The sequence below is a fragment of the Dicentrarchus labrax genome, unplaced genomic scaffold, assembly GCF_905237075.1.
Source record: "Dicentrarchus labrax unplaced genomic scaffold, dlabrax2021, whole genome shotgun sequence".
NCBI classification, from domain to species: Eukaryota; Metazoa; Chordata; class Actinopteri; family Moronidae; genus Dicentrarchus; species Dicentrarchus labrax.
In genome coordinates this window covers 32065437-32085365 of record NW_026136721.1, presented here as the reverse complement: position 1 = coordinate 32085365, position 19929 = coordinate 32065437, and the positions used below count along the sequence as shown (strand labels likewise).

The window sequence follows — 19929 nt, the reverse complement described above, 5'->3', positions numbered from 1 at the left end:
TATTTATTTATTTATTTTAACATTCCTTGTATGTCCCTCGTACTGTGACTTTCTAGGAATTCCTTATACCTGCGCACCAAAATGCGCTCAATCCCCTCACCGCACTTTCTGTGGTGAATAGTAACAAAACAATAATAAAAACATGCGTTGTGGGCAAGTTATTTACTTAAAGCATCTCAATGGAAAACACTGGATCAAAGACATAAATCATGATAAACACCAACCTGTTTACCGGTAAACACTGAAATCATTACACGGTATTGCATGATGTTAACCCGGGGGAGGAGGTGGAGCTGTGTGTGTGTGCCTGCGTGTGTGCGCATGCGTGCGTGTGTGTGTGTGTGTGACATTTCGGCTGACAGACTTCGGCCTGCCCCCTTCGTGCGTCTGACGTCACGACGTCGAACGGGACTGTTTGTTCTGGATTTGGGGCGAGGAAGGTCTGCGAGCGCTGACACCCGACCGAAGAAGGTAAAAAAATAGCGTTTTATCCCTGTTGCGTAGATGACATTGGTATATCAAACGAAAGCGTACAACACCGGGGATACGGTGAAACGTTTACGACGGGCGTCGGGGGCGTTTTTCGCGCGCTGTCAGTGTGCGTTTCGGCAAGCGAAGCATGAGCTGTCTCCGCAGGCCTTGCGCCGGTTCGGGTACACGAGATAGATGATTTATTTCGCCTGTTAAAGTTAGCGCGAATTTGCGTGACTGCGTCTACTCCGCGTCGTATGTTTTCTCCGCTCCGGACCCGCGTTGAGGTCGTTGTCTCTGGCGTTTGACACTCCGCGCTGTCAAGGTGCACGTTAGCTGCAGGTCGGGTCTCATGCTAACCCAGCTAGCGGCTAGGCTGTTTGTTTGTAGCCCCGCAGGCCGTATTCGTGACACAAGTTACGTCCTCTCGGCAGCGTAGTTTGCGCGCGATGGCGCAGGAGCTCGTGTTGAAGCGGCGACGTACGTCATTTTTCGAGCATACCCAACGCGGTCCAGGTTGTATTCAGAAAGGCCCGTTTACGTGCGGAGCTGTCACTGTGCTCTCAGTGGACATGGCGATGCGCTGACAGGGAAGGTTAGCGAGGAAAAGGTGCAAGAAAAAAGTTTTTTTTTTTATTTTTTTAAAGTGTGTGTGTGTGTGTGTGTTTGTGCTCGTTGTTTGCTGTTAAGTGACGTTATTTTATAACACTGAGCGTCGTTGGCGTCTGTGCTTTTTTTTCCCCCTTTCTGATAATGTTACCTTACTGGTGTGAGGAATCCAGCTACGTGATACGAAATAGGAGCAAAATGGCTGATAAATTGTGTAGAATAATTTAATTTAGGTGTCCTGTTGCGTTTGTTCGCTTCACTGTTTTGACGTTTGCTGTTTTTGTTTATTCTAGCGTGTTAGCTGCGACACTGTTTTTGCGCCCAGTGTTGACTGTATACATAATGTGGATGCTGTTGCATAGTGTCACGGCCGGGTAAACTGGGTTGAGTAGATTCTCAGATTATAGTTGGATTTGTTTAAAAAAAAAAAAAAAAAAAAAAAAAAAAGCCTAAAGCTTCAACCACAGGATGCTGATGAGTTAGAATTTATATTAATATACATTGATGATAAGGTAGATTGTGACCTTATATACATACATATATATAAAATCTCACAATATTCCCGCGCACAGTCCACTTCTAAATGTCTGGTTCACAACAACGTTATAGTTGTCTGGTGTGGCAGTGTTTGTTTTGGTTTTGTTTTGGAAGGAGAGAGACCCCAAACCTGAGGCTGTTGAAAAGTCAAATGGACCTGTAGCAAAATAAGGGGGATTTCTCTTTTAATATTTGCAAGTATTGTTTTCATTTATTTAGCAGACATATGCTTGGATGCATTAATCCGTCTTTTAAAATGAAGATTTGTGTGTTTGGTGGAAGAAATCAAGGGACCATAAAGGGACAGACATGTCAGCTCACAAGAGATAAGCTGTTGTCTCTGTTTGAGCATGGACAGATAGTCTCACAGAGAAATTCCAAAATAGGGACCTTTGAGCTCTGTGACATACCCTATCAAATGCCATCTAGAAACTTTCAAGGTCAGGGTTCAGTGTATTCGTCAATAGGAGAATAGGGATTGCAGTACTCACATTCTTTACAGCTAGTTTGTCTAAAGTCACTGAAATGTAAATCACAAGAGAAACTACGGCACAAACCTGTAAAATAGCAGCACTTTCTCTACATGCACACGATGAAAGGTGCCCCATTAAAAATGATAAAAGAATAATGTTCTTCTTACAAATAGCTCGTTGTACTGTGTAATTCCCTGGGGAATAAAGAACGTACCAATACATTCTATATAAGTGTGCATGTGGTCCTTTTTGTCCTTACGTTGGAGAAATAAAGTCCTAGAAGACATAGATTGTCTGCAGAATCAGAAGACGCATTCATAAGGGCTCGCTTGCAGAGCAGCTGATGTATGACTGCACTACAGGGGTGTGAGACATCAGAGAGGAAGTCAAGTGAAGGCTTACGACAGCTCAGAAACCTTTTTATTAAGGCATCAAAGCTAGGGTCGAGAATTGTGTACAGTGTATTATGTGTAAGTCTGGACAGAACATTTTATTGGTTGCCTGTGAATCCATTTAAATATTGCCTAGGAGGAATTAATAAAAAAAAAAAAAAAAAAAAAAAAGATGCTGCCTCAAATGAAGTGGTTAGAAAATCAGGTGCAGGTGACATCAAAGCACCGTCATATTTCCAACATGTTATGAGGGAATGCAATGCTTGTTTCTGTTGTACATAAATACCACTGGTTCTTTTATGGACTCCGATCACAGCAGCTTACAACACACCATGGCCAAACATGTACCTGGCAGTGTATTTTAATGTTAGTTGGAAACAGCCAAACGTGTGATATGTTGACCTGAATTTGAATTCATACGTCTTCGTATCTTTCTCTCTCAGGTGTGACACTCTATCTGTGTGTTGTGGTTTCCTTGCCCCCACAGCGTGTCACTGACAAAAGTGTTACCTCAGGAAATCGCCGCCTCACCAACTGAGATATGATCACACAATTGGATTAGACCACAGCTGCACAGCAACAAACATGTGAGTCTGCAGAAAATAATGTGTCTTCTTATTATTTAAATGTGTCAGAATTGACCATTTGGTCTACTGAGGCCTTAATAATAGAAATGTTGAGCAAATTTTGGTCTTTCCACACTTTTCAGTCTCAGTTTCTGAAGTACAATGCTGGCATTAATTTGTAGAAAGTCATTGTTATTCCTTACACCATACAAGGTGTTTGCCAATGTCTTGTTTGAAAGAAACTTCTGTTTGTCAGTTTATCTAGATACTAGGGTTCACTTTTGTACCTTTTATGCTCTCTCTGTAATAACAAAAATGTAATTTAAGTTGTAAAAAGAAAAGTCCAAACTCCTTATTACCTCAAAGCTTGTATATTGTAATATTTCCCTGTAAACAGTGTGCTGTTGATATACGATTTGTTTCGGACATACTAAAAATCGTTACATAACGCTGCATAAGAATCATTAATAATCATCAACAATCATGTCACTTTGATCAGCACTCTTGCCGACCTCCACACATCACAGCCTCAATCAGGAGAGCAACTCTTGCCAGGGTATCTTCCCAATCACATTCATGATTTTTTTCACTGGCATATTAACCTTCTAATAACCTCTTATTGGTAATCATGATAACGCGTCGGAGCGACTGAGACGCAGAGCTTCCCCGTTACCATAGTAACCCACTCACTCCTGCCTGCACATGGTGCGAGAGGAGAGGGAGAGACACTAACTCTGGTCTGTCTGTCAACCAAGACCGTTATCTCCAGCAACAACTTATCCAACTAGCTAATTAATTACCGGAAGGTGTCAATGAAGTTGTTGACGTCTGACTTAAAGTTTCCTCATACCTGGAGGGTTCAATTTCAGCACTGCATGCGTGCTAACATTAGCGACTGCTGCAGAGGACTTAATTGGCTTTTCAGGCTATCAAACATGGTAATGTTACACTTTTCAGCTTGTAGATTTTGCGTTCGACCAGGTGCTTCCTCCGGCTAGACGTGTTGCCCTGGCCAGCTTTGCATTGTGTATTACAAAACCTGACTCACTGTGACTTGAACAAGCTGCAGGCGCTCTCTTTCTCTCTTCTTTCTCTATTCTCTACCTTACTCTCTCATACATATGTGCTCCCAAGTACCGAAATGTGGCATTAATGTATTTAACGTGAATCGATCCTTGGTAGTACCCACGTAATTTGGTCAGTACCCTTAAAAGTACAGAGTTCGGTACCCAACCCTACTGAATACTGCATACATGTACCGATTAGGTTCTGAATTACATTATTACATTACGTTGTATCCTTTTTTTTTATTGAGGCATATGTGATTTCTAATTTCCCCACACTCTCCACGACATTACCTAACATTTAACTGTAAATTGTAAATATTTTAATACCTTCATACCTCCTGACATTTCACTGAGGTATACAGTATATGGCGGTATTTGTATTTTAAAAAAGTGTAAAATCTGAGCTGCTGGTGACAGCAGCAAGTCATTGTAACATACTGGAGCATTTCTGTTTTAACAGGCTTTGCGACTCAACTCAGTGAGTGAGAGAGACACAGCCTGTGTGACACAGGGGAGACGAGATGAGACAGTCGGAGAATTAAGCAAGTCAGAGAAGTACTTTCACATGGCATGTTGTATAAAGAGACATGAAATGTAGACAGCGAAAAGAGAGCTTTTAATCCAGAATGGACAGACTCTTGTTCTTCTCAGAGGGAGACCGTGGTGATTATTAAAAGCAGCAATGTGAAGTACCACGAAGAATCACAAGTAAACATACCCACTCAAATCCAAACTGAGTGCACAGCAAATAAACAGTCTAAGAGCCAATATGTTCGATGCACCAGAAAGAGGAACGTCTGTATATTTGACAGTATTTGAATTCATACCTTCAGGATCTCTAAATATCCTGGTATACTGTAATGCCTTGTTACCGCACCAATAATCCAGCCTTATAGCTGCATTATATAACTGTGTGTAAATAAATAAATAACAAATTTATTCAGTATGGTAATTGAATGTTAATGTGTAGTTTGTGATTGAAGTACCTACCCACAAATTGCCACTGGCAACACAAACAATTTCACTTCAGTAGTACCGCCAAGTGTAATTGTTGGATGATCGTCTAAAAGAGAGCTCAAGGTTTTTCTCACATTTTTGTTTTTTGTCCTGTTATTAAAAAATATCCCTGTACAATATTTCCATTATAAAATGACAATTCAGCATCTTTGACCATCATTAAGCCGGTTGGATAATTTTGAATGGTGTTGGGATAGTAGATATTACAGCCACTGCATTGTAAATCAAAAATTAGATATATCTTCTGGAAACGCCATGCCATCATCATAGGGTGTTTCTTTAATGATTTATATGCAACAGTATCAGTATGTATTGCACCTTTTTTCTATCAGCTGATTCAGACAAGCTCTGAAACTTAAGTCGGTCAATAAAATACAATATGACTTCTTGTAAACTGGAATATTAAGTGGTTTTGTATTTTGAAAGTAGCATAGTGTATCTAATGCCTTATCGCTTAAGTAAATGCTGGACAGGGCTTATACAAGTGTAGATATATGTAATCTGTTTACATTTTCCAAATCCACCGTTACCTGGTGAGGCATAAAGGCTGCAATCTTAAGCAATGAGTCAATATTGATTCAAACTGTTTGACATTTAACATTATAATTAATTATAACACATTTAAGGTTGTAGTTGGTCTGGGTACGTACCTTTTTATTTGCACATACTTTTTTTTCTTAAGACAAACTACAACTAGGGAGAGAATAACAAATTAAGACACACTTGATTGCTATCAGAGCAGCTACAATGCCAAAGATTATTTATTTTTCTTAAAAAGCACCTACCTTGCCAAGTTGTCTTTCTCTCTCTCTCTCTCTCTCTCTCTCTCTCACATACCGATGCCATTGAAGCTGAAGTTTTAGAGCAACATGGAGACACTGTGGACTGGCAGTGAAACAGAGAGTAAAAGAAACTGCTTGATATTGAGGCAAAGTGATTGTGGGTTGGTTTCAGATTTGAGGTGTAATAACGATACTGGCTGCCTATCCTGAGGAAGTTGAATCAGAGTTGGCTTAACAAGCACAGTAATGGTAACAGTGGTGGCAGCGTTGTTGATGATGCCTTTGTCGATTTTCCTCCCAGAGAGTCGAGTGAGGAGTGTAATGGCCTGAGGGGGGTCCCCCCGGTCCTACCTGCCCCTGCCAGGTCCAATCTGCCTAAACTGTCTGCTCAGTCACTGCAACCCACCAACACGATGGGAGACGGACTGGAGGCAGGCGGCAGCCAGAACCCTCCCTCTGCCCAGCCCCCTCTCCTCTTCAACCCTCCACCACCCGAAACATGGAACCCCTCCAAACCCAAACGACAGACCAACCAGCTACAGGTTTGGAGATTTCAGTTTGTGTGTTTATACATGTAAACCATGTCAGGTGTTTGGACATAAATTTGATTGATTTTTTTTTTGTATGATTTTGCTCTTTTTCAGTACCTGCTTAAAGAGGTGTTGAAGGCATTATGGAAACATCACTTTGCATGGCCCTTCCAAGCTCCTGTAGATGCCATCAAACTCAATTTGCCTGTGAGTCACATGTTAATGTGTGTTTCCGTGTTTTTAGAGAAAATTGTAGAGGTTGTAAAACACCTGGGACGGTAGTATTGGCAGTTTCTGCCATACGTCTCTGTTGTTTATTGTTTATCCAGTGTTTCCTATAGGATTTTTTTTGTTTTTGGTGGAGCTGTTAGTTTAATAGTCGACTTGGAAGAAAGCAAACGTTTTGACAATAAGCTACATCAACACAACAGTATGTGGAGTTAAACTGGACAGCCCCAATAACCTCTGAATAGTTCTACTTGTTGTTAAATTGCAATGTGAGCGTCAGCCAACGAGGGTGCATTATGTCGGCAGGATCATTTAAAAGGCAACCGTGACTACATTGTGCGTCTGCCCCATTTCTGATACCGTGGCGACAGAAATTTAACAGCGACGGGCCGCCGCTCCAAAATCAACATAGAGGAAACACTGTTATCTATTTATTTGGATCCCCATTAACTGTTAGCAAAACAACTGCTACTCTTCCTGGGGTCGATTGTCAGAATTTGGCTTTTCAGAAGAGGAAGGTGAAAGTGAAATAATGCACAGACCACTCCAAATTCACTTCATATACTCAATATTATACTTCATATGCTGTGTGGTCCTACTAAAGGTTATGTCTTGCAATATTTTATATTTTTGTCAACAAATCCCATTAAAAGACCAAAAAATCAAACACGTTTTTTCTCTTAATGCTTTTCAATTGTCACAATGCCTTAATCCCCAACCCCAATTGAATTACAAATAGATACTTACATTTTTTTAAGAAGGCTATACAATTTCATAAAACAGCTGGGCAGTGTTTGTAAGCAAACATTACTCAAACAGTAATTACTGTATTTGTTGGGGGCTATTTCTGTCCATAGATTTGGTGCACTAGTATTTACAGAAGCAGGACGACACATGTAATAGATGTAAAATAATCCAAAGTGCCCGTCTTCATCACAATAAACGAACATGTCAGCCAGTGCGATGGTGTGGTTTACTGATGTGTTTTTAATCTTTTTGTGTGTGTGTGTGTGTGTTCTTTTTTTGCCAACAATGGAGGTCTATATCAGAGAGAAATAAACTCAGGTCCTGGCTACACAGACAATATATGTTAGTAGAATCAATTCATTGTTAGTTTTTATGGGATTTGTTGACAAGAAAAATATGGAATATCACAGACTTAAATGTGCCAGGGTTCGGTGCCTCTAATGTATTTTGGACTGATGAAAGAGATTCTTCATTTACTTTCATTCAGAAATGATGCTTATCCAGTTCTCTCTACCTGCTCTCATTCTCCTTTAAGGACTACTATAAGATAATCAAGACCCCTATGGACATGGGCACGATAAAAAAACGGCTGGAAAACAACTACTACTGGAATGCCCAGGAGTGTATCCAAGACTTCAACACAATGTTCACAAACTGCTACATCTACAACAAGGTCAGCCATTGGCCACTTAAGTTCTAGTTACATGTGACTTCCCTGAATTTGAGGCAATAAAGCAACACATTATCCTATTCAAGGAAAGCATCAGTGCAAAGAGCTTATACCTTCTAAACATGTGAATGTGTTTGTTTAGCCTGGGGATGATATTGTTCTAATGGCGGAGGCCTTGGAGAAGCACTTTCTCCAGAAGATCACAGAGATGCCACAGGAAGAGACCGAGATTGCTGTGGTCAGTAAGGGACGCCGAGGCAGCAGACGGGAGCCAGGTATGTGTTTCAAATGTAATATGTACTTAAAAATGTCAGTATAATACTTTTTTGGGCTGCCTCAAGAGCCTCCCTCCTCCTTTCAATAACAAAGGAGTTTGGGCATTATGACAGAAGTTGTAATTGTGTTTGTGTGTTTTCTCAATATTCTCTAAAGACTGTAATAAGGATGTTTCATGAGTTGCATTGCAGTGACAAGTAAATGGTGCTAACATAACCAGTCAAGCTTGAATATCAAGCTCTTATGTTGTCTGTACGGTTCTCCCTCTTCATCAACTACAACTAGCATGCAACATTTATTGTTAAATCAAATCTTGATTGCTTCAGGCTCATTGACATGTCCTGTACTGTTTTTGGAACATTTCATAATCCGTCCAACAGGTTTAAACCTCTTCCACCCCACCCTCCCCTCACGTAGACCCATTTTTGGGTTGTTGTTTTTTTTTTTAGGGGAGCAGGGGATCTTTAGGTGGAGATAGTACAGTATGTACAGTATATACAGTATATGCCACATATACATGCTATACATCATCTGAAAGCTGTGATCCTGAAGATTAATTTGAAATGCAGCCAAGCACTGTGTCAAATTTTTATAGTCATAAATCTATAATAACCATTGTTTTTTATTTAGGCACCAATTCAAATATAGAACATTTAGAGTGTATGAGGGCATAGCACATTGGGATTGAAGTATATGATGCCCCATGCTCAAGTATAAGTAGAAGTAAATGAAAGTGTGCGACCTGAGCGCGAGAGTAGCTGACTAACTGAAACGGAAAAATAAAATAAACGCGACAAAACGAGGGAAAATGAAGAGAGGCAGAAATATTGAAAGTTTTTTCATTAAGAAAACCAAGCCTACAACCAGCCCTACTACTATAATCCCATCCATCCCCGCTACTGAGAGTCCATCCCGTCAAGACACGGAGCCCTCGGTCCCTGGTGAGATGCCAAGCCTCTGTCCTTTGGCGACAGCATCAGACTCGGAACCAGAGGAGGAGACAACCGAGTCCGGGATAGAGCCCGGCTCCAAGACCCAAATTAAAAAGGTCAAAATATATTCCTTCAGACAGGACTGGCTGAAACAATTTCCCTGGCTGAGGTACAACAAAGGACGTAACGCAATGCACTGCGTGTACTGTCAGGAGTGCGGTCAGAATATGGCCGGAAATAAAAAACATTTGCCGTGACAAGTGTTTGTGGAGAAAGTGGCCACTCTCCCAGCTGCATTTCAGCGGCAGGTAGTAGTAATCATTATTATTATCATTAATAATTATTTTACTTGAAATGTTCAATTTCAGCTCAGTGAAGCAATTTAAACACTTTATTTTTCTTTTTATATATAATTGTGCTTCAAATAAAGACAAGCATTTCTCTACACCTTATTGTTGTTTAAAAATCATTCACATTATATGAAAGTTATGGAGAGCAATAAAAAGGTGACCTTGTGGCGTTAAAGGCAACGCAATGAAAAATTTGGGTGCACCTAAATTTTGTGCTGGTGCACCTAAAAAAAAAAAAAGTTAGGCACACCAGTGCAACCAATGCAAAAAGTTAGTCTGGAGCCCTGGTCCTTGATTTAATCTTGGGACCTTGTGTTTATATTCTTCCTTGCAGCTCTGATCAGCAAGTCGGATTCAGGCCAGGACTCATCGTCCCCCTCCACCACCCCACACACAAGAGGCTTCTCGTCCCCTTCAATCAACCCACAGATCCGTGCTGCACCCACCCCTCAAGGCCCTCCCATCCTAGCTTTGGCCCAGCCTCTTACCCAACCTCTGGTCATGCCTCTGGTCATGCCTCTGGTCATGCCTCTGGCCCAGCCTCAGCCCCCACGCGTGCCTCCTACACCCACCTCCCACGCACCCCATCTGGGACCTCCATTTCCCCTTTCAACACCTGACGTTCTGGCCCAGGGCATGACCTCTGTTCCCCCTCCAGTCCCAACAATCCCAGGCCTCCATCCTGCACCAATGCTGCAGAGCTCCCCTGCCCTCATCAAGGTGAGGAGAAGTCAGCAGCCATTCTTATTAATCACAAGCTGATATATTGTAATTTTCTAACCTCTGATCTCTGACGCTTCAACAGCAAAGGAAGAGCCAGAAGAGGAAAGCAGACACCACCACACCCACAGCCAACGACCAGCTCAGTGAATCACCTCCTGTCTCTGCTGAGACTCGGCCGCGCCGAGAGAGCAGTCGCCCATCTAAACAACCCAAAAAAGATGCATTGCAGCCAGACTCTCAGCACCACCTGGGAGGCGGTTTGGAGACGGGAGGGACAGTTACGCAGAAGCGGCAGGATCAGTTGCGTTTCTGCGCACGCCTAGTCAGAGAGATGCTGTCCAAGAAACATGTAGCATATGCCTGGCCCTTCTACAAGCCTGTTGATGTAAGAGCTCTTGGCCTCCACGACTACCACGACATCATCAAGCACCCCATGGATCTCAGCAGCATCAAGGTGATAATAACTACCTGTAAAAAGAACCTAAAATACAGCATAATAAGATACCCCTTCTTCCCTCAGAAACACACAACATTGTTTGGTCTTAAAAAATGAAGAATACATTTTATAACTGGTGCATTTGTTTGTCTCCTTCAGAAAAAGCTGGACAACAGACAGTACAGAGACGCTCAAGAATTTGCAGCAGACGTCCGGTTGATGTTCTCCAACTGTTACAAGTACAATCCCCCAGACCATGATGTGGTTGGCATGGCACGCAAATTGCAGGTAATTAACACATCATACATTTAAGCAATCCATAATAAAAATGCCCTGTGAGGAGGCCTTTTTATCCCACTCTATATGCAATGTGTATATTTTACTAAGTAGTTTGTGTTTACATCATTAAGCACTGTTTTATTCAACAAAGTGCATCATTTAAGCACAATATACAGTATTACTGAAAAAATGATATCATTAGAACTTACATCCACTGAGTTAATATAGAATTTAACTCGGGGCCCTTCTATAAGATTAGCTTATAATTCAGGTATTGCCTTAAGGCCCTTTTATTTCAGTTTATAATGTCCTTTAGTGGTGCTTACAGTATTAACAAACACATTTGCTGTTAATTAAATTACAACAAGCTTAATGCCACACAGTGAACCTGAAGACTTGGGGCTTCTGAACACCTGGAATCCCCTTGTATATGACCAAAAGTATGTGGACATCTGTGTGTCTCTTAAAACTTTCCCTGCAGCCTGATTCAACAATCCTGCCCAGCAGAGTTCCCATTGTTTGAGAATGAGACGCTCAACAGTCACATGTTGTATTGTTCAGGTGTCCATATACTTTTGGCCAAATAGTGTAAATGGTCTGGCACTGTTACCTGGTTACATTTTAGATCCAATTCCAAGTTAACAAAATACCCTAGTTTATTATTCCTGTGTGAAACACATCTAGCTATTATATCCCCCATGCCATGATGATGGCATACACCTTTCACTGTGTTTGTTTACATTATCAATGATACAGCTGTTTTGAGTGTTTTGGCATACGCATCAGGTTTTCAGTTTTCCAAGTCTTTAAAATGTATATTTTATATATATATATATATATATATATATATATATATATATATAAAATGATTATAAATGTCATTGCAAACATTGCTCTTTGGCACTGTTTGTGCTGGTTTGTGGTTCAAGTAGAGTTCACAGTTTCTCCTGCCGTCCTCCGTCCTCACAGGACGTGTTTGAGATGCGTTTTGCCAAAATGCCTGATGAGCCAGAGGAGCCCGCCCCTGTTCCCACCCCATCATCGGCCCTCCACCCTGCCCCCTCCACTCGACAAGCCCTGCCTCCTTCTGCTGTCTCAGAAGACGAAAGCTCCAGTTCCTCCGAATCGGAGTCCTCCGGAGGAGACTCAGAACAAGAAAGGAAACAGCGATTGGCTGAGTTACAGGAACAGGTTAGAGGATGGAAAATGAAGGGGGAGGGAGGCTTATGAGACACGACAGGTGGGTGGGCCACGCAGAACAGCTTTACCGAACGTGGGTGAATGCTGAAACACGGAGAAACACATATGCACGCTGTCTTTCTTTTCATCTCTTAAGACTACAACTGTGTGTGTTTGTATCCTCTAGCTAAAAGCTGTCCATGAACAGTTAGCAGCACTCTCCCAGCCCCAAGCCAGCAAGCCCAAGAAGAAAGAGCGGGAGAGGGAGAGGGAGAGGGAGAAGGAGAAGGAGAAGGAGAAGAAGGAGAAGGAGAAAGAGAAAGAGAAGAAGAAAGAAAAGCACAAGAAGAAGATGGGAGCAGAGGAACTTGTGGAGAACCCTCCTGCTGTGGTGCTTCAGACTTCTAAGAAAAACAAGAGCAGCAAGGAGCTAATCATTGCAAAGAAGGACAGGAAAAAGCCTGGGTAGGTTTTTACAGAATTGATAAGAGAAGTGATGTTATAGCTGCGTTAACTGGAGCTAACCTAATCATTTGTCAATCACAGTAAGAAAGAAGGAGTTAAAAATAGCCGCCCAGCTGTGCCACCTCAGCCTGGGCCAACCCCTCTGGTCCCCTCGGCCTCTCTTGAAGCAGAGGATGACATGGGTATGTATGTGAGAGATATGTTGAGCTTGATTTTTTTATTTTTTATTTGAAGGAATCTTTAACAATGGCCATGTTTCAACTTGCTGTCATGCTTTCCTCCCCAGATGTATTTGGGGGTGGGTCCACTGACAGGTGCAAGCCGATGTCGTACGAGGAGAAGCGCCAGCTGAGCCTGGACATCAACAAGTTGCCCGGCGACAAACTGGGCCGCGTCGTGCATATAATTCAAACGCGCGAGCCTTCGCTGAAGAACTCCAATCCAGATGAGATCGAGATTGACTTTGAGACTCTGAAGCCCTCCACGCTGAGAGAGTTGGAGAAATATGTCTCCAGCTGCCTCAAGAAGAAGAAAAGGCCGTCAGGTAAGCTGTTTGTCTGTGTGATCCACACTTCTTGATGTCATAGTACTGATGCAGGAATGTCTTGTTCAACCACTCCTAATTAAATGCTGTGTAAAAGACTAGTTACTCCTGTCTAACAGCTCCTAGACAAAACAAGAAGGGATCACTACATGTTTGCCCAACGGTTAAATCCTGATTTTTCCCAATGTTGTTGTATTCTTCAAACTGGCTAAATGTCTTGTCTCAGTCTATCAGTTTCTAAATGTTATTGGTATGTTTTGTTGCAGTAGAGAAGTCTCTGGAAACAACTGTGACAAAGATGAAGACAGGATCCTCATCTTCAGATAGCAGCGACTCCTCTGATAGTGAAGACTCTGAGAATGGTAATGTATACCCACAACAGTTGTCAGCATATCTTATTTTGAGAAACAGTAGCTGTATTTCTTCATCATGTCAGCTTTTCTTGTATTTCCTTCTTATATTTCATATACTGTCTGTCTGTACCAGGGCTGGTTCCCAAACAGCAGAAGAAGACCTCGTCTAACAAAGACACCAAGAGACCGCACCAGTCCCTCAGTAGCGCAGCGGGCCCAGTCGCTCCTCAGCCTCCGATTCAGCCTCAAGTGGTCCAGTCCAAACCACCATTTGTACCCCCTCCCCCTGTCCACGTCCCTGTCCAGTCTCTGGACTCCTCCCAGCTTTTGAGCTCTGGATTTGATCCTCTGGCTCAGTTCATGAACCCTCACTTGACACAGTCGAACACAGAGCCCAATCCAACCATTACTACTGCCGGTGCCCCTATTGTGTCTGGTCTCCTCAATGCAAACGCACCCACTGGACAGACGCCCACTGAGACGCACCCTTTCCTAAACCAACATCCCATCCTACCTTCACCAGGTACATTTCAGTCAAACTTTGCACAGCTTGCATCTCTGTAGGCAATTTTAGAAATCGCCATGAATGTGACAATATTGATGTATTATAAGCCTGCAAGTAATGATTATTTTCATCATCAATTTATCTTTTGACTATTTTTCAGTTTTGTCCCTAAAAACATGTTTTCCTGTGAGATAGTTAGCGAGGCAAATGTTTTGCACTTTAAGCTTTAAGCTAATTACTTCAAGAACTGTGATCATCAGAATTGTTGTACATCAATTCTACTGTAAGGAATTTTTAACTCGTTATGAAACAGTTTCATACTGATGCCTCCTATATGATCTACATAGGCAAACACCACATCAGCGAGAAGATTTCAGTTAAACAAGGTTGTGAAAACACTCCTGCTTTTGTCCACAGAGGCCGCCAGAATCAACACAAAATGAAAGTTCTTTATTGCTGCTTTAAGTTTCTGTCAACCGATTAATCATTTCACTGTTTGCTCAGAAATGTTTTTCAATTGTACAAACCTGTCAACCCAGCATTCATTTTCTGGATTTTGTTTTCGGGACTGTAGTTCAGCTGTCGACTGTTTTTCTTTTTTATCAAAATGTTTTGTCTATGAAGGGAAAAAATCTATATTAACTATATTTTGTTCTAACTTTCCCCATCCCTCTCTTCTTGTATTGTTTGCAGCGATCCACAATGCTCTTCCCCAGCAACCATCACGACCTAGCAACAGAGCAGCACCACTTCCTCCAAAAATTACACAGCCTCCCCCGTCCTCACTCCCCTCCCTCCCTCCACCCTCCTCGCCTCAGCTTCAGCCCTCGCTTCCACTAACTCTCCCCCAACCTGTCCCCCGCCCACGTGTACCTTCACCCCCATCGCACGGCATTTTGGGTACTCTCTCAGCGCAACCCCCTCAAGCCCTCCTGGAGGACGACGAAGAGCCGACACCCACCAGTTCCGAAATCCCTCCCCTCAGTCAAGTTCATAACTTCTTGCAGTCGCTCCAGGTTCGATCCACCACACAGCCGCAGCCGCTACACTCGCACACCCATTCGCCTGCTCAGGTCGCCTCTCAACTGATGCCGTCGATGCATACGCAGGCTGTGACAACGCCCATCCCTCCCCTGACCCAGAGACACAGCTCAGGCCACGCACATATGCGGCAGCCGTTCCCACAAACGCACACGTCGGTGTCACAGCAGCAGAAGGGGGTGGCCCTGCAGCAGAAAGTACAACAGATGCAACAACATCAACAACAGCCATCACCACGCAGCAAAGCAGAGCCTTTCTCAACAGGTACAGTTACATACTCAAGGCAGTGGTTACCCAAACTCTGCATCTGGACACATTCCTAAAACAGGAATACGTGTTATTAATGAATAGGTTCTGTTGGGCGTTGTAAGTCAAGTAAATACTATTGCAATTGCTTAAAAATCAAACCAACATTAAAAGCATGAAACAGCAAGTAGAACTGCGCTTATTAAATATTAAAACACTTCAAGATACTTTGCTGTGGTAACTGAAATTACCTCAAAATAAAAGATGCTATACTATGCTTATTATGATTATTTTCATTTACAAAATGTACCCTTAGGCTTGGGAACCAGTAGAGTAGACATAACCATATTGTAGGTGTCAATGCACATTTAGTTAAATATAGTGCTGGATTTGATGATTCCAGATGAGTATTTGCAATATTTCTTCTGTTTTTCTAGGTTGCATGCGTGAGAGTCCTTCTCCCCTGATGATGCACTCTCCTCAGATGCCTCAGTTCCATACAATGGGACAGCAGTCACCCACACAGACCAAGAAACATGTGAGTGATCCACCTACTTCTTTACGCCTGGTATGTGTGTTGACTATATGTGCCTAAACAAAAATCGGGTGTGCTTTATGAACATAACTGTATCTTGATCCAGGTAAAGGTTAGAGACACACAAATGTTTAAAGTCGCCAATTTTAATGCTGAAAACATTTGACAAAACTGTCATTTTAATTTAGTTTTGGATTCTTGATAACAGACTCTGTATGTAAATATAATATGTCTGCCTTTAGGAGCAGAGGTCCAATCTGGTGGGGGTCAAAGAAGAGAAGCCTTCCCAGTCCCCAGTTCTGCCCCCCTCACCGTTTAGCCCTGCCATGCGTCAAGACTCACATAAACCCGACATCAAACACAGTGAGTACAAGAGTAAGTCGTATCCTTTCTATCTTTCAATCTTGAGTAGTAAAAATAAATTGACCAAATTTGTCAACTTTATGCAAGTATTATTGCATATTAATCTGCATATTAATCAATTAATGTTAATCCCTATTTATGTTTCCTTAGGATTAGATCTGAAGTCACTGGATGGTTCTCGCCCCATTTCCCGCCTCCCAGACTCCCCAGCACCCCCCTGCTCTCAGCAAGACAACAAAATAAAGCAAGAGCCCAAAACTCCTATTGCTCCTAAGAAGACACAGGTGTGTATGGGTCGGAGATGAGAAGATAATGTCTTCAGCCACATTACAGCTACACTACGCCATCTGGCTGTTTTCTCTCCTTCCATTTAACCTGCCATTTTCTACCCGCTTCTCTTTGTCTTCTCCCAGGATGTGAAGTTAAAGAACATGGGTTCTTGGGCCAGCCTGGCTCAGAGGTCCCAGTCCACACCGGCCTCCTCCGTGCGCTCCTCCAGCGACAGCTTCGAACAGTTCAGACGGGCCGCCAGGGAGAAGGAGGAGAGAGAGAGACAGCTGAAAGCACAGGCCGAACAGGCCAGGAGAGAGCAAGTAAAACTACGGTAGGTTGGAGGAAAATGGAGAAATGTGTATGTGGAAAGCAGAAGCCAGCAGCATGAACAACTACATCAGAGGAAATAATCATACTGGTCTCATTACCATCACCATTGTTTTTTTGTAGATTTTACTCAGAAAATGAATATCAGCTGATGATATTCTTACTTATATTTAATATATTGTAATATTTATTTGTTTCGTAGCCGTGATGACGAGGACACCATTGAGCAGGCTCGTCGAGCGCACGACGATGCCCGCCGACGCCAGGAGCAACAGTCACCACTTGCTCCAACACCACCGGCTTCCACCCCGCCCACTCACTCCCCACAGGCCCCACCCACACAGCCACAAGCTCCACCCCCACCCCCATCGGCTGCCCAGAACACTCCCGACCAGCAGAGGGAGATGGCACGCCGCCGTGAGCAGGAGAGGCGCAGGAGAGAGGCGGTACGCACTCAACTATAACAACAGAAACACCAAATTTTTGTTTTCTTTTTTTAAGGACCGTCTTTAAGGCTTCTTGTTTTTCTTCTCTGCAGATGGCTGACACCATTGACATCAACTTCCAGAGCGACCTGATGGCCATCTTTGAAGAGAATCTGTTCTGAGAGGGAAAAAGCAGATGATAGGAGTGAGAGAAGGACCTAGAGACACACATAAGCAAATTTACAAACACACATATATAAACCACAATGCTCTGATACACATGGTCGCTGCTCACACAAATGCACACACACAGACACATACACAAACTTGATAGTAACTGTCCCTTTCTCTCAGTAGTTGAAACAGCTGGCTTGTGTCATGTGAATGAGAGGGGGGGAAGTGAAATTGAAATAAGCAACCCTCTTTTCCTCCAACCTCAGATACGTTTTGGTGTCTGGCTTGGTGTTTATGGTTGTTGGTTCCGAGTCTTCAAGGTCGAAAACGGACAGTGAAATAATAAGATAGTTGGCTCCCTCAAGGAAAACAAGAAAGACAGAATGAAAAGGAGGGGACAGAACTTTTACATTTAAAAAAAAATAATAATAATAATGGTGGTGAAGAGGAGGATTTAATTTAAGAAATAAGTGAAAAACCTTTTTCTCTAATGTCTTGAGAGGAGTGAAGAGGACTTAAAAGGAACGGGTGAACAAATTACAAACAGACAGATCACTTTTATTTTTGGTTTTTCCTCTCTTCTAATCTCGTTTTTTTTTTTTTTTTTTTTTTTATTCTTTTAAGTTGGACTTTAACTGGGAGGGGTGGGCTGGTGTGATCTAGTTTGTCAGGTTCAGCGGTCATCTGAGAGTCGGTTGTTTTCTCAGGACACAGTGGGAACGCAACACCCCCGGCCACATTCACACACTTTTCTAAGACATCTTTCCTCCCTTCACTTCCTTCTAATTCTCTCTCCTCGGTCACTAATTGGAGAGGCGGAGGCTTCAGGTGATGCTCAGTGTGTGCGTGCACGTTGAACATCCGATGGCGACGAGGAAGGAATGATGGCATTTTAAAAGTTTCAGAGTGTGTCCTTTGCCTTAGCGCTCTGGCCTGTAAACTAACAATCATACCCTACAAATTATACATATTATATATATAAATAGATACATGAATATATATTATATACGACGAAAAGTCAATGAAAAAGAACATGAGAGGAATTTGGATTTCGGGGAGCAAAGCTCGTCTCTGTGTTCATCTCTGAGCTCTGGTTTTGATTTTGTAGAATTTACTGTAAAGAAGAAAAAAAAAAGTTTTTTATGATTCTATTGAGAGGATTGTTTCGTCTGTCTTATTCTCTCTCATACCTTTTTGTTTGTTTTTTTTTTCTCAACTCTATGCCAAAACCAATCTATTGAGTGCTGAAAGTTCATTCACATTTTTTACATGTAAAATGCATCATCTTTTCACTTTATATTAAAGGCTAAGTTTTTATTGCTATTTAATTTTCCTTTACCCCCTTTTAAATTCAAAGTTATGCAGCAGTTTGCTCTGTAATATTCAATAAGCGGTTCCAAACTCACTGTATGTCACTACTTTACAAGGCCCCATCATTCTGTAGCTGTTCAACATCTGCACTTAACTCTTTCATTACTTCTTGCATCTTCTCTTTTTAATTATTTCCTTTCATCATGTACATGTTTTTAGTCTTTCTTAGCCATCTCGTCCACCACTATCTTCCTCACAGCTTCTACAGTCTGTATAATAGGTTCATGTTTGTCATCTTTATGTCTTTTTAGTTTTTATTTTTAAAATGTTTTCATCGTCCATGATAACTGTTTTGGGATGTCGTGTGCCATTGTGTTTTTCTGGAAGCGGGAGGTTTTCCGGGTTTCCTTAGGTTGGCCCAGAGATCTGTGAGTGTTTTCAATTCTATAATCACTTTTTTTTTTTAATGTTTCATTCATTTCTTTTCCCTTTTCATATTTGATTGTTTTGAGTTTATTTTGTTTTCCCTTTGCTATTTTTCTCTGATTTATTTTAGCCAGAACAACCTGTTGGTATGTTGGTGAGTGAGGCATTGAGGTCAATAGATTCATCTTGTTCAGATTATGGAGTACAACATCTTTTTTAAGAAAAGTATTAAAATAATATTTAAAAAAAATCTTTAAAAACCTTGTATTTGTCTTTTGTCTTCCGCACTGTGAGAGTTACTCACACACACTGAACACACACTGAACACACACACTGTATGTCTCCAGCCACAGGGAGGCGCTATAAAGAAAGAAAAGTTCAGGTACAGTTTGAGCTTTTATTCAGTGGGGTGTATTTAACATACCCTGTATAGTCCAAAGTAGCTTTAGCAGCCTTAGTTAGAGGCTTTTTTTTTTTTTTTTTTTTATGGTTTGTAGCAAACAATATTATCTTTGGGTTCTGTAAGCCCTTTCCTGTTTGAACATGTCAGTGTCTCTGTGCCCCTGTGGAAGAACTGGACTAACCAGCACAGCCCTGACCTCAACCCCATCTAACACCTTGGGGATGAACTGGAACGCAGACTGTGAGCGAGTTTACACCCAACATTAGCGTCCGAC

At 42.0% G+C, this 19929-nt stretch overlaps 1 protein-coding gene across 6 annotated transcripts; it reads left to right on the top strand.

Moving 5' to 3' along the window:
* The first annotated feature begins 375 nt into the window (after positions 1 to 375).
* LOC127355310 (bromodomain-containing protein 4) lies at positions 376 to 19512 on the top strand. 6 transcript variants are annotated; one of them, XM_051386057.1, is made up of 22 exons: positions 376 to 471; positions 2926 to 3069; positions 6216 to 6456; positions 6559 to 6651; positions 7955 to 8092; positions 8232 to 8364; positions 9982 to 10367; positions 10453 to 10824; positions 10966 to 11094; positions 12055 to 12276; positions 12452 to 12729; positions 12811 to 12911; positions 13016 to 13273; positions 13543 to 13635; positions 13760 to 14149; positions 14825 to 15436; positions 15856 to 15956; positions 16196 to 16328; positions 16467 to 16600; positions 16730 to 16920; positions 17119 to 17362; positions 17455 to 19512. In XM_051386057.1, exons 3-22 carry the CDS (start codon positions 6328 to 6330, stop codon positions 17521 to 17523), a joined length of 4206 nt encoding a protein of 1401 aa, XP_051242017.1. In that variant the 5' UTR covers positions 376 to 471; positions 2926 to 3069; positions 6216 to 6327; the 3' UTR covers positions 17524 to 19512. The 6 variants fall into 6 exon arrangements, with proteins under 6 accessions (XP_051242017.1, XP_051242018.1, XP_051242013.1 ...); XM_051386058.1 differs by having other exon boundaries at positions 13540 to 13635; positions 16196 to 16316; XM_051386053.1 differs by having other exon boundaries at positions 13540 to 13635.
* Positions 19513 to 19929: the final 417 nt, after the last annotated feature.